At 46.6% G+C, this 22,793-nt stretch overlaps 1 protein-coding gene across 2 annotated transcripts; it reads right to left on the bottom strand.

Moving 5' to 3' along the window:
• Positions 1–238: 238 nt before the first annotated feature.
• On the bottom strand, positions 239–22,337 carry TXLNA (taxilin alpha; the record flags this gene model as incomplete). 2 transcript variants are annotated; one of them, XM_080693057.1, is made up of 10 exons in its annotated part: positions 239–565; positions 5,844–5,939; positions 6,426–6,518; positions 7,456–7,530; positions 7,783–7,902; positions 11,336–11,530; positions 15,437–15,607; positions 18,363–18,454; positions 20,593–20,982; positions 22,172–22,337. In XM_080693057.1, 10 exons carry the CDS (start codon positions 22,335–22,337, stop codon positions 239–241), a joined length of 1,725 nt encoding a protein of 574 aa, XP_080549183.1. The 2 variants fall into 2 exon arrangements, with proteins under 2 accessions (XP_080549183.1, XP_080549184.1); XM_080693058.1 differs by having other exon boundaries at positions 20,593–20,931.
• Positions 22,338–22,793: the final 456 nt, after the last annotated feature.

Here is a 22,793-nt window from a genome sequence, read left to right as displayed (position 1 = left end):
GTGTACCCACCCTCAATGCAAGCCCACTGTACACTCAGACGTAAATGTATGCGGTCTTGCACATATACCGTATGTATGCAGAACTGACCCACAAAATCCAAAATTGCAAGGTGTCAGACGCCAGCCAGGTCAGAACACCTTGGCCTCAGCACTGGGCTGCTTGGCATGGGAGCCGTGTATGGGCCAGGCCTGGCTGGGTTGCTGCTCCCTTCCCAGCTCACCCCCAGCACCAGGTTCTCTAGGCGGTGGCAGAGGCAGGCTCCTGGGGCCCTGTATGGCCTGATGCTTCTGTGCTTGGCATTCCTGGGCAGCCAAGAGCTTCAGTGGCCCTTGGGGAGCTGGATGCTTGAGCCCTGGACCCCTCGCCACCTTGCTCCATGGAGGCAGTGGCAGCCTCTGGCCTCCGTTCAGGGCCACTGTTAGTGAGGAAGCCCTGGCCACCAGCACTCAGGTCCTGTACCCTCTTGTTCAGGTCATTGCGCTCTGTCTGCAGTGCTCGGCACAGCTTCTCCAACCGCTGGATTTTCACCTGCAGGCCCTCCAGCTCTTTGTCCCGGAGTGTTTTCTATGGAGAGAAACGGGCCCTCCATCAATGCCATCCAAACAACCCTCTGACACAAAACCACCAGTTGGTAGAAAACACTCAGTTCAATAAGGCTGAGCAACCCAGAATTAAAAGCTGACCAGGCGTGGTGGTATTTAGATGGCTGAGACAGGAGGATAACAGGTTCAAAGACAACCTCAGCAAGTACAGAAGACTCAGCAACATTGTGAGACTGCTTCAAAATGAAAATATAATAGAGATGGGAGGCTGGGCATAGTAGTGCCCCCTTGTAATCTCAGTAGTTGAGAGAGTAAGATAGAAGGATCGAAGGTTCATGGTCAGCCTCAGTAACTTGTAAGGGCCTCTACAACTTAGTGAGACCCTATTTCAAAAATAAAAGACTATAGCCAGCTGAGACAGGAGGATCGCATGGGTTCGAAGCCAGCCTCAGCTACTTAGTGAGGCTTTCGGCAACTTAGCGAGACCCCCTTTCCAAGTAAAATATAAAAAAAGGTCTGGGAGTATAGTCCGGAGGTAGAAAGCCTCTGGGTTCCACCCCTAGTACCATTAAAAAAAAAAAAAAAAAAAGATAAAAAGACTATAGCCGGGCATGGTGGTGCATGCTTGTAATCACAGCATTTGGGAGGCTGAGACAGGATTCGTGGTTCATGGACAACCTCAGCTACTTAGGGAGGCCCTTTGCAATCAGTGAGACCCTGTTGCAAAATAAAGAATAAGCTGGGCGTGGTGGCACACGCTTGTTATCCCAGCTTTTGGGGGGCTGAGACAGGGAAATCGTGGTTCAAAGACAGCCTCAGCTACTACTTTGCAACACAGTAAGAACCTATTTCAAAATAAAGAATAAAAAATAGAAGCCGAGTGTGGTGGCACACTCTTGCAATCCCAGCATTCAGGAAGTTGAGATAGGAGATCGTGGTTCGTGGACAGCCTCAGTTAATTAGTGAGACCTTCTGCAACTCAGTGACACCCTGCTTCAAAATAAAGAAAAAAAAAAAAAAAATAGGGCAGAGGGTGTAGCTCAGAGGCCAAATGCCTCTGGATTCCATCCCCAGACCCACAAAAAAAAAAAAAAAAAAGGATAAAAAATAGAGCTTGGGACATAGCTCAGAAGTAGAATGCTCCTGGGTTTCAAATCAAGTACAGTAAAAACAAACAAACAAACAAACAAACAAACAAATAGGGTTAGGGGTGTAGCTCAGAGGTAGAATGCCCCTGGGTTCAATCCCTAACTGATCATGGTGGCGCACGCTTGTAATCCCTACGTTTGGGAGGCGGAGACAGGAGGATCACGCAGGTTCAAAGCCAGCCTTGCTGGCTTAAGAGACCCTGTTTCCAAATAAAAATATAAAATAGGTCTGGGAGTGAAGCCCGGACGTAGAAGGGTTTCCAGGAACCCCAGTACCACCACCAAAAAAAAAAAAAGAAAAAAAAAGAAAAGAGTTAAAGTCCTATATAAAATAATAATTTAAAAAAATCAATCCCTAGTACCATTAAAAAAAAAAAAATGCTGGCCCCTTCTAGTGAACAGCTCTGATTTATGCTATAACTTAGGGTGGTAGTTGAGGGCAGTGTGGCACACATGAGGGCATGGCCTGGCCAGATACCATATTCACCCAGTGTTTTGGCAGATGATCTATCTCATATGTAAAACAGAACTGCTAACACCAACCTCAATTGTCAAGAGAAGGTTCAGTGAACTGTTTTTTTGGGGGTTTTTTTGTAGTGGAAATTGAACCTAAAGGCATTCTAGTTCCCAATTACATTCCCAGCCCCATTTCATTTTATTCTTTTTTGTTTTTCTGGTACTAGGGATTTGAACCCAGGGACATTCTAACTCCAAGCTACGTCCCAGCCCTATCTTTTATTTTTATTTTTTTTTGGGTCTGGGGATGGAACCCGGGGGCATTTGACCTCCAAGCCACACCCCCTGCCCTATTTTTTATTCATTATTTTGAAACAGGGTCTCACTAAGTTATGGAGGGGCTTCACTAAGTAGCTGAGGCTGTCTGGGAACTGCGATCCTCCAGTCTCAGCCTTCTGAATGCTGGGATTACAAGTGTGCACCACCACTCCCGGCTCCTATCTTGTATTTTTTATTTTGAAACAGGGTCTCACCTGCTAAGAGCCTCATTAAGTAGCTGAGGATTGCTGCGAACCTGTGATCCTCTTGTCTCAGCCTCCCAAGTACTGGGATTATAGGCTTGTACCACCACAGCTGGCTCATTCTATTCTTGAAACAGGGGTCTTAAGGAGTTAAAGAACCTAAGTTGGCCAGGTGTGTTGGCACACACTTGTAATCCTAGCATTTGGGAGGCAGAGACCCCAGGATCTTGGTTTGCAGACAACCACACCTACTTAGTGAGGCACTTAGCAACTCAGTGAGACCCTGTTTCAAAATAAAACAACCAGGTGTGGTGGCGCATGCTTGTAATCCCAGCATTTGGAAGGTTGAGACCGGAGGATCCGTCTGCAACTAGTGAGACCCAGTTTCAAAATAAAGATTAAAAAGTAGGGCAGGGGGGTGTAGCTCAGAGGTCGAATGCCCCTGGGTTCCATTCCCAAACCCGGAAAAAAAAAAAAAAAAGTAGGGCAGAGGGTGTAGCTCGGAGGTCAAATGCCCCTGGGTTCCACCCCTAGTACCTCAAAATATAAATAAAAAAATAAAACTAACTAAATTTAAAAATATAAAGTACTTAAATTATAGCCAGGCTTGGTGGTGCACACTTGTAATCCTAGCATTTGGGAGGCTGAGACTGGAGGATCGCGGTTCATGGACAGCCTCAACTACTTATTGAGGCCCTTTGCAACTCAGTGAGACCCTGTTTTATTTATTTATTTTTATAGGGTGGTCCGAGCCAATTCACCACCCTGAGACCCTGTTTTAAAATAAAAAATAAAGCCGGGTGTGGTAGTGCATGCATGTTATCTCAGCATTTGGAGGCTGAGACAGGAGGATTGTGGTTCACGGACAGCCTCAGCTACTTAGTGAGGCCCTCCGCAACTTAGTGAGACCCTGTTTCAAAGTAAAGAATAAAAAATAGAGCTGGGCGTGGTGGTGCACGCTTGTAATCCCTGCACTTGGGAGGCTGAGACAGGAGGATCGCACAGGTTCGAAGCCAGCCTCAGCTACTTAGTGAGGCTTTCAGCAACTTAGTGAGACCCTGTTTCCAAAAAAAATATTAAAAAGGTCTGGGAGTATAGCCCGGAGGTAGAAAGCCTCTGGGTTCCACCCCCAGTACCACCCTCCCCCCCCCAAAAAAAAACAAAGAATAAAAAATAGGGCAGAGGGTGTAGCTCGGAGGTCGAACGCCCCTGGATTCCATTCCCAGATCCGCAAAAAAAAAAAAAAAAAAACTAAAAAATAGGACTGGGGGTGTAGCTTGGAGATACAATGCCCCTGAGTTCCACCCCCAGTACTGCAAAAAATAAAAAAATAAAAAATAAAACTAGGGGTTGCGCATGGTGGCACATGCCTGTAATCCCTGCACTTGGGAGGCGGAGACAGGAGGATCACACAGGTTCGAAATCAGCTGTGCTGGCTTGAGACCCTATTTCCAAATTTAAAAAAAATATAAAAATAGGTCTGGGAGTGTAACCTGGAGGTAGGAGGGTTTCCAGGAACACCAGTACCACCTAAATAAATAAATAAATAAATAAATAAATAAATAAATAAATAATAAAGTACCTAAATTATAGCTGGGCTTGGTGGCGCACACTTGTAATCCTAGCATTTGGGAGGCTGAGACTGGAAGATCGTGGTTCATGGACAGCCTCAACTACTTAGTGAGGCCCTTTGCAACTCAGTGAGACCCTGTTTTAAAATAAAGAATAACGCGGGCGTTGTGATGCATGCTTGTAATGCCAGCATTTGGAGGCTGAGACAGGAGGATTGTGGTTCGCGGACAGCCTCAGCTACTTAGTGAGACCCTGTTCCCAAATAAAGAATAAAAAATAGGGCAGAAGGTGTAGCTTGGAGGTAGAATGCGCCCTGGGTTCCATCCCTAGACCCACAAAAAAAAAAAAAAAAAAAAAAAAAGGCAGGAAGCCGAGAGTGGTGCACACTTGTAACCCCAGCATTTGGAAGGCTGAGATGGGAGGATTGCGGTTCACATATAGCCTCAGCTACTTAGGCCCTTTGCAACTCAGCGAGACCCTATTTAATTAATTTTTTTATTTTTATTTTTTGTGGGTCTGGGGATGGAACCCAGAGGCATCTGACCTCCAAGCTACACCCCCTGCCCAATTTTTTATTCTTTTTTTTTTTTGGGGGGGGGGTGGTACTGCGGGTGGAACCTAGAGGCTTTCTACCTCCGGGCTATATATTCCCAGACCTTTTTTAAAATATTTTTATTTGGAAACAGGGTCTCACTAAGTAGCTGAGGCTGGCTTCAAACCCGTGCGATCCTCCTGTCTCAGCCTCCCAAATGCGGGGATTACAAGCGTGCGCTACCACGCCTGGCTTTATTCTTTATTTTGAAACAGGGTCTGAGTTGCGGAGGGCCTAACGAACTGAGGCTGTCTGCGAACCGGGGGTCCTCCTGTCTAAGCCTCCCAAATGCTGGGATTACAAAAGTGAGCCACCACACCCAGCATATGATTCATTTGTTTTATTGACTGAACCTCATTCTCTGGGTTCAGTTGACTTTCTGGCCACTTTTTTGGGACTTGATGTCTTGTAGGGTAAAAAAAAAAAAACATTAAGTGGAAGATTCTCAGCAACCTATTGATATCTTTCATAGCAAAAAAAAAAAAAAAAAGGGCTGGGGGGGTGTAGCCTGGAGGTAGGATGCCCCTGGGTTCAAGCCCCAGTACCACTTAAAAAAAAAAAAAAAAGAAAAAGGAAAGAAACCAACAAAAAGGGTCTTGCTGTGTCTAGCCTCAAACGTGGAATCCTCCTGGTCTCTTGAACTGGCATTTCTACAACACTTGGCTGTTGATTATAAGTCTGGCTTGTAGTTGCTGCTCCACTAATTAGTTCCTTTCTTCTACATCACAAGCCACAAAGTCATAAACTATCTGGGCTGTTCTGCACTTGAACCACATCCATCACCGCTGCCCTGTTTTTTTCAACTCCTTCAATCCTTTCTTCCATTTGTTCCCCTAGGTTCCATTGCAGATTTCCCATAAGGAAACAGCTGGCATTGCCCTTAGCTTCGACAGACATGCACAGGAAGCCCAGCTCTACCTCATCTTTGGCGCACTAACTAGAAGGCAGAGGAAAGAACCTGATATGCAGTAACTACTCCTCACCTACAGAAGTAGAGTACCTTCTACTCACCTCCTCAGCCATCTCAAGCAGGGCCTTGTTGCTGCTCTCCCACCGGGACCTATACATGGTGGTTTCTTTCTCCAGCTTCTTGATCTTTTTAGTCATCTGGGTTACATGAGAGATGAAAGAAAATGGTCAAAGCTGAGCTATTTGCCCATCTGTGCTTCTAAAATGAGGAATTACCAGTGCCTCTTCACCATCAGGAAGTCTCAAGTTACATGTTCACCACTGGAGCTGGGGGTGGTATGTGTATCTTGGTGAGTGAACACCTGCTTAAGTATGCACAATGCTCTGAATTCAATCACTAGTGCCAAAAATGAATAAGTAAATAAATAAATAAATATGCCACCACCAATGATGGAAAATAGCAAGACTGCACTCTCTAGGGGAAAAGGCTGTGATGCCTTCTATGGGCCCCCTCTGATATCAATCAGTTACTGTGAATAGCTCCCATGATGCACCCTGGCTGGGGCCTTTCAGCCTGCCAAGTACTGGGATTACAGGCCATGTGCCACTATGCCTGGCTCACATTCAGTTTTGAATGGAGGAGCTGGTGCCCCAGCAGCCACACCTGGCCTAGATCATTATTACCTTTTCCATCTCCTGCTTGAATGTGGTGAATACCTCGCTGCTTTTGGAAAGTGTATTCTGGAACTCCTCAAACTTCTCTGTGTACAGGGCAAGCTGCATGAGAAAGAAGTTCACAGGTAAGACTGGGCTTCTCTGGGAGGTACCTCTGGCCAATATACACAGACCTCTCTGTGGTCCTTCAACCAGTAATTTTGTTTAGATGCCATTTCTCAGTAACCAAAACTATGTATTTGGAAGAACATAACCCAAATGTCAAGCCTGAAGTAGATTTTGGGATGATTTCAATATATTAAAACCGAGCCGGGCGTGGTGGCGCATGCTTGTAATCCCAGTGCTTGGGAGGCTGAGACAGGAGGATTGCACAGGTTCAAAGCCAGCCTCAGCTACTTAGTGAGGCTCTCAGCAACTTAGTGAAGCCCTGTTTTCAAATAAAGTATAAAATAGGTCTGGGAGTATAGCCTGGAGGTAGAAAGCCCCTACATTCCACCCCCATACCAAAAAAAAAAAAAAAAAAAAAAGAAAAAAAAAAAAAAAAAGCTGAAGTGTCACTTGGAGGTAGAATGCCCCTGGCTTCCACCCCCAGTACCAAAAAAGAAAAGAAAGAAAGAAACAGAGCCATGTGTGGTGGTGCACACTTGTAATCCCAGCATTTGGGAGGCCAAGACAGGAGAATCACAGTTTGAGGACAGCTTCAGCTACTTAGTGATGTCCTATGCAACTCAGTGAGACCCTGTTTCAAAATAAAGAATAAATAGGGACTGGGGGGGGTATAGCTCGAAGGTAGAAAGTCCTTAGGTTCCATCCCCAGCAAAACACACACACACACACACACACACACACACACACACACACACACACACTGTCTCTAGCTCCTCAAAAGCAACACACCTGCAGTCTGGGTGACGCTCTGCAACTTAGCCCAGCTGTCTGGTCACCACCACCCAAGTGCAGCAGGAGAGGCAGAGCCAGTCCTAGAATGGAGCCCAGGGGAAGCACTCTGGACATTCAGGGTCAGGTTCCACATTCTTACCTGCTGCTTCAGGTGGGTCTCCTGCTGCTTCATCAACTCGCACATCCTCTGGGACTCCACTGCCTCTTTCAGGAGCTATTTCCAAGACAGGACCCCAGATGCTGTCAGAATCCCCCAGGGGCTGTGTTGGCCTTCTTTAGCAACAAGTACTGGACTCAGAAAAGTACTGGACTCAGAAGGCTGCCTTTCCTCAGACTGCTGTGTGGGAAAGCAGTAACTAGACTAGCCTGGCAGCAACCTCTCCCATCTATACAAAGCTGATTCTGAGCTGAGCTGGAATCCAGCCCCCCGCCTCACACCCCACCCGCCATGGGGCCTGTGCCTCACAAAGTCCTTCTCTCGCTGGTGCCGCTCCTCTGCCTCCTTCAGCATCTCCTGGGCTTGCTGGAGCTTGGCATCCACTAGCTGCTGCTGTAGGTCCTTGTGTTTGAAGACTTTGTCAATATGCTGCAGGAAAGATGGTGGAAGAGGTTTGCTTGTTAAGAGCTTTCTTTTTTACAAAGGCCCAGGGCTACAGGGAGGTCCCATCTATAGACACCAGGGTGCTCAGCCTCCCATTTTTTTTTTTTTTTTTGGTACTGGGGATTGAACCCCAGTACTCAGGGCATTCAACTCTGAGCTACACCCCAGCCCTATTTTTCATTCTTTATTTTGAAACAAGGTCTCATTAAGTTGCAGAGGGCCTAAGTAGCTGAGGCTGGCTACAAACCTGCAATCCTCCTGTCTCAGCCTCCTAAGAACTGGAATTACAAGCATGCGCCACCATACCCGGATCCAGCCTCCCATCCTGATCTGACATGCTGGACCCTCACGTTTATTGTCAGATGTAGGCGCCATGTACCTAGAAGGTCAATATCCCAACCTCACCTGATTTCTATCCCCATGAGTTAAGACTTAGGGAGGCACAGGAGTTTGTAGAGGAAATGAAATTAGCTCCCAGAAGCCAAGTACTAAATACACTCAAACCTCTGGCCCTAAAACTGACCACCTCATGTAGTCGGCAGCCCTCACTTTTGGGGCCCCTAACTCCTCTTTCTGTAAGTGGGAAGAGCAAAGCATTGCTTTTCTACAATAGCTAAGCTGGCAGAGATCTTCCATATCTTTAGACAAAGACTATACATGTATATCTTAAAGAATGGCTCTTAGCTCCTGAAGAAACCCTGGGGACCTAGATCAGATAAGAGTGGAATGCAGAAAGTAATGAACTCAAATGCTGGGGAATCTAAATTCTGTTTTAGAAGGGAAAAGGAAGGTTTCTTTCTTTCTTTCTTTCTTTCTTTCTTTCTTTCTTTCTTTCTTTCTTTTTTTTTTTTTTGGTAGTACTGGGGATTGAACCCAGAACACAGGGGTATTCTACCTCTGACCGTCTTTCTTCATTTTGAAAAACGGTCTCACTACGTTGTGGAGGGCCTAAGTAGCTGAGATTGGCTGTGAACCTGTGATCTTCCTGTCTCAGCCTCCCAAGTACTAGGATTACAAATGTGTACCACCACACCCAGCAAGGGAAGGTTTCTTAAAGACAGTTCAGCATGGGACAAGATGCGTTCCAGGCATCTGTGATCTAAAGCTGAGAGCGGGTCGGGAGGAGTGCCTCAACCTGTCTGGGGAGGGCTATAAACGAGAACCAGAGGACCTAGTAGATTGGTACTTCCTCCACATGTAGCACAAAGCCCTTTCTCCACTCAGGGAGAGAAGGGAAAGAAAGAGTATGCTCATATTCTTAGAGTTGATGCCTCACTCTAGAGGCCCAGACAGCCTTCAGCTCAGGTCTGAGGGACAAGAACCAGAACAACTCTCCTCAAATCAAATATACCACAAGTAGCCTCATTCCCAGAGATCAACATATAAAAATGAGTGAGCACCATAATGGCATGGCAGCCCAAGTGGAAAAGTCTTACCTGTCTTACCCTGGCCCTGGAAAAAAACCTGGTCCAAATCAGGTCCCATGCCGACCTTGCCAAGTTCTCGCTTCTCATGATGAGAAAGAAGAGATCCAGAACTGTCAAGTGATTGGGCCTCTTTGGGATGGGGGATCCAAAGACTCAGGTTCCTGGGGTTGTAACCAATGCTAACTAGTAGGTGACATCCCGTCCTTACAAGTGACAGGGGCAGCAGAACAGCAAGCTATCAGTGGACAGACCCCTGAAGCCTATCATGAACTGCAGGTCTGGCTCCTCCCCTGCAATTCCAAATTCTAATTCACCTGCACTCTTTTAAGACTGGTTATAATCTAGTTGAGTTTTCAGAAGTTTCACTATATACATATTAATTTATCTCATTTGGAAATGATACTCCAAGGCCCTGGTGGTACAATACAGTATATGTATATACCTCCATTCTTTTTTGTGTGTGTGTGGAACTGGGTATCAAACCCAGGAGTATTCTACATCCAAGCTATACCTCCAGCCCTATTTTTTATTCTTTCTTTCTTTTTTTTTTTTTTTTGCAGGTCTGGGGATGGAACCCAGGGGCATTCGACCTCCAAGCTATAACCCCTGCCCTATTTTTTATTCTTTATTTTGAAACAGGGTCTCACTGAGTTGCAAAGGGCCTCACTAAGTAGAAGCTGAGGCTGTCCTTGAACCGCGATCCTCCGGTCTCAGCCTCCCAAATGCTAGGATTATAAGCGTGCGCCACCATGCCCGGCTTATTCTTTATTTTGAAATGGTCTAAGTTGCAGAGGGCCTCACAAGTTGCTGAGGCTGGCTGTGAACCTGCAATCCTCCTGTCTCAGCCTCCCAAGTACTGGGATTACAAGTATGCATCAGGCAGGCGTGGTGGCGCACGCTTATAATCCCAGCGCTTGGGAGGCTGAGACAGGAGGATCACACAGGTTTGAAGCCAGTCTCAGCTACTGAGTGAGGCTCTCAGCAGCTTAGTGAGACCCTCTTTCCAAATAAAGTATAAAACAGGACTGGGAGGATAGCCCAGAGGTAGAAAGCCCCTAGGTTCCACCCCAAGTACCACAAAAACAAAAAAGAAAAAACAAGTGTGCATTAGCACGCCACCATTCTAAAATTTGAATAATTAAAAAAAATTTATAAATAAATAAATAAACAAAAAAATAGGGCTGGGGTATAGCTCAGAGGTAGAATGTCCAGAAAAAGAAAAAGCCAGGGGTGGTGGCACACCCCTGTAATCCCAGTACTTAGGAAGCTGAGAAAGGAGAAATGCAGGTTTGTGGCTAGCCTCAGCTACTTAGGCCTGCCACAACTTAGTGAGACCCTGTTTCAAAATAAAGAATAAGCCGGGCGTGGTGGCGCACGCTTGTAGTCCCCGCGCTTGGGAGGCGGAGACAGGAGGATCGCGCAGGTTCGAAGCCAGCCATGCTGGCGTAAGAGACCCTGTTTCAAAAATATAAAATAGGTCTGGGAGTGTAGCCCGGAGGAAGGAGGGCTTCCAGGAACCCCAGTACCACCAAAAAAAAAAAAAAAAAAAAATAATAATAATAATAATAAAAAAATAGGGATGGGGGTGTAGCTTGGAGGTAGAATGTCCCTGGGTTCGACCCCCAGTTCTGAAAAATAATAATAATAATAAAAAAGGAAGGTGTGACACATGCCAGTAATCCTAGTACTTGAGAGATTGAGATAGGAGAATCACAGGTTTGAGGACAGCCTCAGCAACAAAACAAGATTCTCAGCAACCTAGGAAGACCGTTTTCAAACAAAACAAAAATGAGCTGAGGGTATAGCTTGGAGGTAGAACGACCCTGGCTTCAATTCTCAGTACCCTCACCCACCCACACCCCACCCACACAAAAAAAGAAGAGAAAAAGCAAGAGGAAGAATGAGATGAGCCTTGCAGTTTTGTCCCAGTACCCAGCACATACCCAGAGCCTCATACTCTTGATCTTAACTGCTGCCTGTGACAACCTCACCTCCTCACGCAGCTCATATTGCTCAATTAGCTTCTTGAGCCTCTCAGCCAACTCCATATTCTCTTGGCGCAGCTTGGAGTTCCGCTCATTATGCTGTTCCATCTGTAGCTGAATGTCATTCAGGGTCACTTGGAAGTGTGAAGTCACCTCCTTGCGCTTCTCCTCTTCTTCTCGGGCCCGCTGCACACCTTCTTCCTGGTTAAAAAACCAGCCCCAACATCATCACACAATGCCCACTGCAATCCAACCAGACACACAAGGTTCCTCCAACTAGTCTACAGATGGTCATTGCCAATACCTGCTCCTGCTCCCAAAGTGAGGTGCAACCGGGCTACAGGATGCCATGCAAGGGGTTTTCTTTTTTTCTTTCTTTTTGCGGTACTGGGGCTGGAACCCAGGGGAAGTCTACCTCCAAGTGAAACTCCCAGTGCTTTTTTTTTTGCAGGTTTGGGGCTGGAACCCAGAGGCATTTGACCTCCAAGCTACACCCCTTAACCTATTTTTTATTCTTTATTTTGAAACAGGGTCTAAGTTGCGGATGGCCTAATTAGATGAGGCTGTCCGGGAACTGAGATCATCTGGTCTCAACCTCCCAAATGCTGGGATTACAAGCATGCGCCACCACGCCGGCCCCAGCCCTTTTTCTTTTTTGAGGGTCTGGGGATGGAACTTAGGGGCATTCGACCTCCGAGCTACACCCCCTGCCATATTTTTTATTCTTTATTTTGAAACTGGGTCTCATTGAGTTACAGAGGGCCTAAGTAGCTGAGGCTGTCCACAAACCTCGATCCTCTGGTCTCAGCCTCCCGAATGCTGGGATGACAAGTGTGCGCCACCACACCCAGCATATATTGTATTATTTTGGAACAGGGTCTGACTGAGTCGCAAAGGGCCTCACTAAGTAGCTGAGGCCGGTTGCGAACTGTGAACCTCCAGTCTCAGCCTCCCAAATGCTGGGATTACAAGCGTGTGCTACCACGCCCAGTTTGCCATGGGGTTTTCTTTCTTTTCTTTTTTGCGGGTCTGGGGATGGAACCCAGGGGCATTCGACCTCCGAGCTACACCCCTGCCCGATTTTATTCTTTATTTTGAAACTGGGTCTCACTGAGTTGCAAAGGGCCTCACTAAGTAGCTGAGGCTGTCTGCGAACCATGATCCTCCAGTCTCAGCCTCCCAAATGCTGGATTACAAGCGTGCGCCATCACGCCCGGCTCATTGCCATGGAGTTTTCCAATGTACCCCTCTATAAATAAGGTAACATCCAGTGAGATTCTCTTCCTAGAGAAGTGGAAACATATTTGTTAAGTGTCATTCTTTATTTCTTTCTGGTACAGTGGAGATGGAACCCAGGAGCATTCTACCTCCAAGCTATATACCCCCAGCCTTATTTTTTACTCTTTATTTTGAAACAGGGTTTCACTGAGTTGCAAAGGGCCTCATTAAGTAGCTGAATTTGTCTGTGAACTGGGATCCTCTTGTCTCAGCCTCCCAAATGCTAAGATTACAAGTGTGAGCCACTACGCCCAGCTTAAGTGTCATTCTGAAACAGGTTGGATTGCCGGGCCTGGTAGCACACACTTGTAATTCCAGTACTTGGAAAGCTGAGAAAGGAGGATCACAGGTTCACAGGCAGCCTCAGCTACTTAGTGAGGTCCTCCACAACTTAGTGAGACCTTGTTTCAAAATAAAGAATAAAAATAAGGCTGGAGCCGGGCGTGGTGGCCCATGCTTGTCATCCCAGCATATGGGAGAATTATGTTTCAAGGACAGCCTTAGCTACTACTTAGTGAGGTCCATTGTAATCAGTGAGACCCTGTTTCAAAATAAAGAATAAAAATTAGGGCTGGGGGTGTAGCTCACAGGTAGAATGCCCTTGGGGGTTCCATCCTCAGTACCACAAAAGCAAAAAACAAACAAAACAACAACCAAATAAACAGTTTGGGATCACCTGAAGTCTATCCATTCAGATTTCCCTGATTAAATATTCTTTTCTTTTTCCTTTTTTTTGTACTGCTGGGGATTGAACCCAAGAGCATTCTACCTTTGACCTACACCCTCAGCCCTATTTTATATGTTGAAAAGGGTCTCATTAAGTTGTGGGGGCCTAAGGTGCTGAGGCTGGCTAGTAACCTCTAATCTTCCTGTCTTGGCCTCCTAAGTAGAATTACAGGTGTGTACCACCATGCTTGGTTTTTTTTTTTTGTTGTTTTGTTTGTTTTGATACTGGGGATTGAATCCCAGGAACATTCTATCTTCCAAGCTATACCACCAGCCTCATTCATTCATTCATTCATTCATTTTCTTGCAGTACTGGGGATGGAACCACCCAGGGGCATTGTACCTCCAAGCTACACCCAAGCCCTAATTTTTGGTCTCTTTATTTTTGAAACAGGTTCTAACTGAGTTGTGAAGGGCCTTGCTTAGTTGAGGCTGTCTGCAAACTGCAATCCTCTGGTCTCTGACTCCTGAATGCCGGGATTACAAGCATACACTACCACACCTGGTCTTTATTTATTGATATTAATGTTTATACATGTATATACATATCTTATTTTTTTGTGGTACTGAGGTTCCTGGAAGCCCCTCTACCTCCGGGCTATACTCCCAGACCTATTTTATATTTTTTTTATTTGGAAACAGGGTCTCTTAAGCCAGCGAGGCTGGCTCCGAACCAGAGTGATCTTCCTGTCTCTGCCTCCCAAGCACAGGAATTACAAGCGTGCGCCACCACGCCCGGCTATATACATATTTATTTACTTGTGGTAGTAGGGAAGAAACCCAGGGGTATTCTACTTTTGAGCTACACTCCCAGCCCTATTTTATACTTTTGAAACAGGGTCTCACTGAATTGTGGAGGGCCCCCACCACGTTGCTGAGGCTGGCTATCAACCGTGATCCTCCTATCTCAGCCTCCCAAGTACTAGAATTCAAAGTGTGAAGCAAAATGGGCCAGATTTTATTTTTTATTTTGAAACAGTTCTTGCTAAATTGCCGAGGCTGGCCTTGAGTCTATGGGATTCTCATATCTTAACATTCCAAGTACTGGTATATTACAGACCTGGGCCAGCGCATCTGGCTTACTTTATGTGTATGTATGTGGTACTAGGGATTGAAGCTGGGAGGCATTCTAACTCTTAAGTTGCACTGCCAGTCTTATATGTATATTTATTTATTTTGTGGTCCTAGGAATTAAACCCAGGACTTTCTACCTTTGAGCTACACCCCTAGCCCTATTTTGAAACAGAATCTTACTCAGTTGCAGAGGGCCTCACTACATTGCTGAGGCTGGCTTTGAACCTGTGATCCTCCTGTCTCAGCCTCCTAAGTCCTGGGGGTCAAAAGGCATGCACTACCACACCTGGCTTTGGCTTACTTTTATTTATTTGTTGTTTGAGGGTCCAGGGATGGAACCCAGGGCATTGGACCTCCAAGCTACACCTCCTGTCCTATTTTTTATTCTTTATTTTGAAACAGAGTCTCACTAAGTTGTGGCGGGCCTCACTAAGTAGCTGAGGCTTGTCCGCGAACTGTGATCCTCTGGTCTCAGCCTCTCAAATGCTGGGATTACAAGCTTGCACCACCAAGCCCGGCTAGTGGCTTTTTTTTTTTTTTTTTTTTTTGGTGGTACTGGGGATAGAACCCAGGGGCTTTCTACCTCCGGTTTACACTCCCAGACCTATTTTATATTTTATTTGGAAACAGGGTCTCTTAAACCAGCTGAGGCTGGCTTCGAGCCTGCGCGATCCTCCTGTCTCAGCCTCCCAAGCATGGGGATTACAAACACGTGCCACCATGCCTGGTGTAACTTACTTTTTTTTTTTTTTTTTTTTTGCGGGTCTGGGGATGGAACCCAGGGGCATTTGACCTCTGAGCTACACCCCCTGCCCTATTTTTTATTATTTATTTTGAAACCGGGTCTCACTGAGTTGCAGAGGGCCTCACTAAGTAGCTGAGGCTGTCCGCGAACAGCGATTCTCCAGGTCTCAGCTTCCCGAATGCTGGGATTACAAGCGTGCGCCACCACGTCCGGCTGTAACTTACTTTTTAATAGAAAAGCCCATCGTACTCTAAGATCTGAGCTGCCCCTGGCCCTTGGATTACCTTGAGGGAGCGGTTGTGCCGCTGAAGCTCTCGACACAGGCTCTCTAGCTTGCTCCGGGCCAGGACAGCCTTGCTGTGTTCGCCGCGCAGGTGGTCCTTCTCCTGCACCAGTTGGCTCTGCTTCTTCTGCAGAAGCTTCATCTGTTTCTGGGCATTGCGGTGCTCTTCCAGCTGGGAACCAGAAGGGTAATGAGGGCCTAGGGACTCTCTTCTTGGAGATATGTGGCTCCTGGCACCCCTGACTGAGCACCACCCTTCCCTCAACTTCACCATGTTAGTTCACCATGCTGGTGCCTTGTGTGCTCCTTCCACAAACTCATTAATGTTAACTCAGCCCACTCCAGACAGACAGACAGACAATGACTAAGATCAATGGGGTCACATAGCCAGTAGATTGCAGTTCTATCCCAGATCCAACTCCAGAGAAGAAGTTTCAAGACACTTTGGACCACTGTATAGCCTCAACTTATCGGACACTCCTAGTCTGTATAGATTCCCAAACGTACAAGCTTATTGCCCCTTTTCTTTCTCTTTCTTTCTTTCTTTTTTTTTTTTCTTGGTGGTACCGGGGTTCCTGGAAGCCCTTCTACCTCCAGGCTACACACTCCCAGCCCTATTTTTATATTTTTATTTGGAAACAGGGTCTCTTAAGCCAGCACTGCTGGCTTTGAACCTGCGTGATCCTCCTGTCTCTGCCTCCCAAGCATGGGGATTACAAGCGTGCACCACACCTGGCTTCCTCCTTTATTTTTATTTTGTGGTATTGGGGACTGAACTCAGGGGCATTCTACCTCCAAGCTACACTCCCCAGCTTAAATTTTTATTTGGAAACCGAGTCTCACTCACTAGGTTGATGAAAGTTTCACTACTTGCTGAGGTTGTCCCCAAACCTGCAATCCCTCTGTCTCAGCCTCCTAAGTACTAGGATTATACACGTGTGCCACCATTCCTGGCTCCAACAATCCTTTAAATAATCACTTTTTTTGGTGTGTGTGCGTGGTACTGGGGATGGAACCCAGGGGCTTTATACCTCCAGGCTACACTCCCAGACCTATTTTATATTTTATTTGGAAACAGAGTCTCACTAAGTTGCTGAGAACCTCACTAAGTAGCTGAGGCTGGCTTTGAACCTGTGTGACCCTCCTATCTCAGCCTCCCAAGCATGGGGATTACAAGTGTGCGCCAGCATGCCTGGCCACTCAGGGGCTTTTCGACCTCCAGGATATACGCCCAGACTTATTTTATTTGGAAACAGGGTCTCACTAAGTTGCTGAGCAGCTCTGAACCTGTACGATCCTCCTGTCTCAGCCTCCCAAGTGCTGGGATTACAAGTGTGTGCCACTACTCCCGGCCCCAGCCCTATTTTTCTATTCTTTTTTTTTTTTTTTTGGGTGGGTCTGGGGATGGAACCCAGGGGCATTTGACCTCTGAGCTACACCCTCTGCCCTGTTTTCTATTCTTTATTTCAAAACAGGGTCTCACTAAGTTGTGGAGGCCTCACTAAGTGGCTGAGGCTGTCCACGAACCATGATATCCTGGTCTCAGCCTCCTGAATGCTGGGATTACAAGCATGCACCAACGTGCCTAGCCCTATTTTTATTCTTTATTTTGGAACAGGGTCTCACTGAGTTGTAAAGGGCCTCACTAAGTAACTGAGGCTGTCAGAGAACAACGATCCTCCTGTCTTAGCCTCCCAAATGCTGGAATTATAAGCGTGCAGCACCATGCTTGGCTAGCAGAGAATTCTTGTAACAAAAGGTGAACATGAATTGAATCAAACATCTAGAGCTAACTTTCACTTTACTTAGAAAAATTAAGGAAGTAAAGGGACAAGTTAGTGCTACCACAAAGATAACAAAACTAGAGGTAGGCATCATACAGGACAACTAATCTGGTTTTATAGTAAGTCAATGTCACAGAAAAGAAAAAGGAAGCAGTAACATGAAGAATTGCTCTGGAGTAAAAGAAAAATGAAAAGCAGTGACTACCATTAATTTTGTAAAGTGTGATAATGGCACTGTACATCTCCATGTTTTGGAGAGATGCATATGAAAACACACAGAAGCCAGGCGTGGTGGCGCACGCTTGTAATCCCAGCATTTGAGAGGTTGAGACCAGAAGATCACGGCTTGTGGACAGCCTCAGCTAGTTAGTGATGCCCTCCACAACTTAGTGAGACCCTATTTCAAATTAAAGAATAAAAAATAGGGCATGGGCTGTAGCTCAGAGGTCGAATGTCCCTGGGTTCCATCCTCAGACACCCCCCCCCAAAAAAAAAGAAAAAGAAAACACACAACGGCCGGGCGTGGTGGCGCACGCTTGTAATCCCCGCGCTTGGGAGGCGGAGACAGGAGGATCGCGCAGGTTCGAAGCCAGCCGCGCTGGCGTAAGAGACCCTGTTTCAAAAATATAAAATAGGTCTGGGAGTGTAGCCCGGAGGTAGAAGGGCTTCCAGGAACCCCAGTACCACCCAAAAAAAAAAAAAAAAAAAAAAAAAAGAAAAAGAAAACACACAAGGAACTTAGTATCTTAGCCAAGAAACTAGGGGTCTACCAACTGGTCATCCTTTGCGAAATTTCTTTAAAAGAAATGTCAGCCACCCGTGGTGGTGTATGCTTCTAATCCCAGCATTTGGGAGGCTGAGACAGGAGGATCGTGGACAGCCTCAGCTACTTAGTGAGGCCCTTTGCAACTGAGACCCTGTTTCAAAATAAAAAAAATTTTTTTTAAAGAAAGAAAGGTCAAATTTTTCCAGAAGTGGGAAACTAGAAAACGATTTCCTATTTAACAGATTGGGAAAGATTCGGAGAAAGGTTGAACAGAAATCAAGCCAGCCAGCTTCCCCTAAATATACCCCCACGCCCAGGCCAGGTTGCCTGCTGACTTTCCAAAGGCAGGGAGGTGCCAGCAGAAGAGGGTAACTGACCAGTTCAGCATACTTCTTGCACAGCGCTGCCAGCTTCTCTTCTGGGGTACTGAGGGTGTTCAGTGTCTGCATCAGCAACGTGATCTCCTTCCCTGTGAAGAACAGGGTGTAAAGGTATGTACCCATTTCTCGGGGGTCCCCGCCAGACCTGGGCTTACTCAAGATTTTTGGGCAGCTATCACCTATTTTCTTTCTTTCTGATAGTGGGGATTAAACCAGGGGTGTTCTACTTCTGAGCTACACCACCAGCCCCCCTTTTTTTTTTTGCGGTTCTAGGGATTGAAACCAGGGGCATTCTACCTTCGAGCTACACCCCAACCCTGTTTTTTATTCTTTATTTTGAAACAGGGTCTAAGTTGCAGAGAGCCTCACTAAGTAGCTGAGACTGGCTTTGAATCTGTGCGATCATCCTGTCTCAGCATCCCAAGTACTGGGATTACAAGCGTGCGCCACACCTGGCTGTCCTTTTTATTTTAAAACAGAATCTTACTAAGTTATCATAATCTACTGGTCTCACACCTGTAATCCTCCTGTCTCAGCCTCTCAAGTACTGAGATTACACCCTATCATACTTTCTATTTTGTTTATTGAGCTCATTGCCTTCCCTACTGCAGTAGTAACTTCACTGAACTGGTCGGGACCAGTTCAATCCTGTATGTCACTGCAGCACCAGTACTGTCTATAGTACCACCACATCTCATGGCCATTAACAGATGCTTATTAAAAGAATGACAGATCCTTGTACAATCTCCTTGGTGGGCACCATTGGGAGGAGGAAAATATTGCCTGTTGTACCAAATGACAGAAGGTGTCCCACCTGTGAAGTCAGGGCTACTGTTTCAATACAAGAAAGATTCTTCTGATAGAGGTAGGATACAAAAAGGAACCAGTCTTCTGGCCACCTTGAGAAATTAACAATAGATGTAGCCAACAGTCAACTTTACTAACCAATCAATCCTCTTTAAATTAAATTAGAGCCAAACATGTTGGTATATTCCTGTAATTCCAGTACCTGGGAGGCTGAGAGAGAAGGATTGTGGGTTCAAAGACAGCCTCAGGAAGTATTGAGACTCTCAACCTAGTGAGACCCTGTTTCAAGATAAAAATAAAATAGGGCTTGGGGGTATAGGTTGGAGGTAGAATGCCCCTGGGTTCAATTCCTAGTAACTAATTAACACACACACACACACACAGATGAGTTAAGGGATGGGGGAAGTAGGAACTAGACTGTAGGTATGTTACCTAACCTAGATTCTTTTTTTGTGTATGTGGTACTGGGGATTGAACCCAGGAGAATTCTATCTCTGAGCTATACCCCAGCCCTTTTTATTTTTGGGAAACAGAGTCTTGGTAGGTTGCTAAGAATCTTGCTAAGTTGCAGAGGCTATCCTTAAATCTATGATTCTCCTGTCTCAACTTCCAAAGTACTGGGAATGCAAGTGTGTATCACCATGCCCGGCCTAACTTAAGATCTTAAAAACACACACATCCTGTTGTTGAATGACTGTCACTGCCTTTCCCTTACTGCCTGTGTCCGAGTCTGAGGGAACCAACCATCTGCCTCCCTTGGGGGCCTCCTTCTATAAAATGCATAGAAGAGGCTCCTGAAGTGTCAACCTGGGAACCCTAAGAGATCATAGAGTTTGCTAATCAGTGACACAGAGGGGATATTTAATCCATGGTTAAGTTTTGTTTGGCTTCTACCATTTTAGTTTCTAACTATTAAACCAGTAGATAGCATGTAACTAAGTGGCAGACAACCATTTGAATGAAGTAGGTCCTCTCTTGATACTCATGAGGCTCCCTGTCTAGTCTGATTTATATAAACATCTGGATTTTCATCCCTGGTTAATCCAAATCTCTTACTCTAAAGATACAGAAACTGAGACCCAAAGAGGGGAAAGGACATGCCCAAGGTCACATAGCAGATTAGAAGCAGTGATGGCTGGCACAGGAGTCTATCTAGACCTCCTGCTCTTCATTTTCTCAATGAGAAAGCAGGCTGGATTTCAGCATTTCCACTTGCTCTCAAGGCCAGGAAGCCTCCTGCTATGAATAACCTGCACGTATCTATGCTGTAACCCCTACATTGCTGGTTTTGATTAAATTAAGCAGACCCGCTTCTCTGAGAAGATTCCTCTGAATCCTTGCAGAACAGGCTCGTCCATGGAATGACAGGTTCAAACTTCCCCTACCCCCACCAGCCTTACAAGTAGCTGCCCTCTCTCACCCAGACCCTTGGCTTTCTTCTTCTCCTGTGGCCTTCGGTGATCTCGGTCTCCAACCTCATCATTTGTCCGGATCTCTTCTGTGCCTGGATCCCCTTTGGTGGTCTCCTTCTCACCATTGACTACTGGGGTTACTGGCTCAGGCTCCCCATTCCTTGTTGCATAGGTCCGAGACTTTTCAGTATCTTCAGCTTCAGTGTGCTCACCCTGTGCTCCATCCTCACCTGGGCCCCCCTGATTGTTGTCCACACAGTACGTACTCAGTATGTCTTCCAACTGGCGGCTTAACTCCTCTGAGACATCACGGAGGGCCCCAGTTTGAGCTGTTTTGGCTTGAGCTCCTACAGCAAAAAAAAACATGAGAGGCAGAGTAAAAATAAGACGGCTATCCACTGGTTGGGATTTTTTTCAGGCCCAGCCAAAGTCACCAGTTTGCTTTAAATGCTGCCTAATTTCAAGCTTCATTTTATTTACTTATAAAATCACTTCACAGCCGGGTATGGGGGCACACACTGTAATCACAGGCTGAGACATTCCTGGACAGCCTCAGTTATTTAGTGAGGCCCTTTCCAACTCAGTGAAACCTTGTTTCAAAATAAGGAATAAAAAAATAGGGCTGGGGATGTCACTTGGAGATAGAATGTCCCTGAATTCACCGCCAGTACCACCCAAAAAAAAAAAAAAAATCACTATTTCTTACCACCAAACATATTTGTTATGAGCATGAAAAAAGTCAAATACATAACTTTTCCAGTACATAGGGCTGTAAAGAGGAGTTCAACTCCTAATCTACCTCCTCCCCATGAAAAGTCATTTCTTGCTATTCCAAAGTTCTAGAGAAAACTAGGTGTGCTGGAGCATGCCTATAATCCCAATACTTGGGAGCCTGAGACAGGAGGATTGCAGGTTCAATGCCAGCCTCAGCAATTTAGTGGAGACCCTCAGCTACCTAGCAGATCTTGCTTCAAAAAATAAAGGGATAAGGCGCAGCTCAGAAGTAGAGAGCCCCTAGGTTCAATCCTAGTATCAGAAAAACAAAAGTTCTAGCCCCGTGTGGTGGTGCATGCTTGTAATCCCAGCATTAGGGAGGCAAAGACAGGAGGATCACACAGATTTGAAGCCAGCCTCAGCTACTTAGTGAGGCCCTGTTTCAAAATAAATAATAAAAAACAGGGCAGGTGATGTAGCTCGGAGGTCGAACGCCCCTGGGTTCCATCCACAGATTCGCAAAAAAAATAAAAAGTTCTAGAAATCCCTCAAATACGAAGGACAGTTAACCACTGGTGACTAAGATGTTTCTGATGGGACATAGCTTTGCTGGTGGGAAGTCTCATTTGACTGCCACCTGTTTTAAGCCTATCAGACCCTGCTCCCAAGACTCCTGTTCCAGGGCTTAAAGTAGAAGGCGCTTCTGCATCCCCAGGAAATGGGGGAAGGGGGGGCACACACTGGGCATTCTTCTCTGTGCATTTTCTCCTTTCTGGGTAAGCAGCGGTCTAAACCTCTAACTCCAGAAGCAAAGCCGGTACCACCCATTCCTCCCCCTGCCCACAGGATAAAGCAGAGCTGGCACACACACACCCTCCGTCTTCCCAGGAGCCGGGCTGGTGGAACCTTCAGCTTCTGTCGCAGGAGCTGACTGGCTGGGCCGCCCGTGGGCTCCCTCTGGTCCCGCTTCCGGTTGCCCAGGGCTGCTTTTGGGGTTGGACTGTTTGGCAATCCCATTCTTTTTGTCTTGGTTCTTCATTATGATTTGTAATGCAAGGTTAGGAACCGATCCTTTAGAAACAAACACAGTTGCTATTTTCCAGACTTCGAAATCCTTCGCAGCCGGGGTCAGCAATTCCCACACCAGACTCACAAAGCTTCTTCAAATAAACAGATTGGCCGTCCCCGGCCTGCGGGAGCCGACGCTGCTCAGTGTCTGGCCAGGCAGGGGACCCCGGCGCGTCCCCGCAAGCTTTCGGGTGCAGCTCCTGCAGGGGTGGAGGAAAGAGGCCTCTTTTCTCCCAAAGCCACTTCCCGGCACGACTCGGCCCCCTCAGGGCAGGCCGCGCGCGGGATTGGCTCTCTGCCGCAGACTGACGTGGCGGGACGCTCGAGTCCCGGCCCCTCCCCCGCCCGGCCCACGTGGGCCCCGCGCGCGTCGCCGCCCACGCCCCGCGCGCCCCGCAGCCGCGCGACACGCCCGCGCATGCGCAGG

This window comes from Muscardinus avellanarius, assembly GCF_963383645.1.
Source record: "Muscardinus avellanarius genome assembly, chromosome: 3".
NCBI classification, from domain to species: domain Eukaryota; kingdom Metazoa; phylum Chordata; class Mammalia; order Rodentia; family Gliridae; genus Muscardinus; species Muscardinus avellanarius.
The sequence above is the reverse complement of the archived record's forward strand: the minus strand, read 5'-3'. Positions and strand labels throughout refer to the sequence as shown.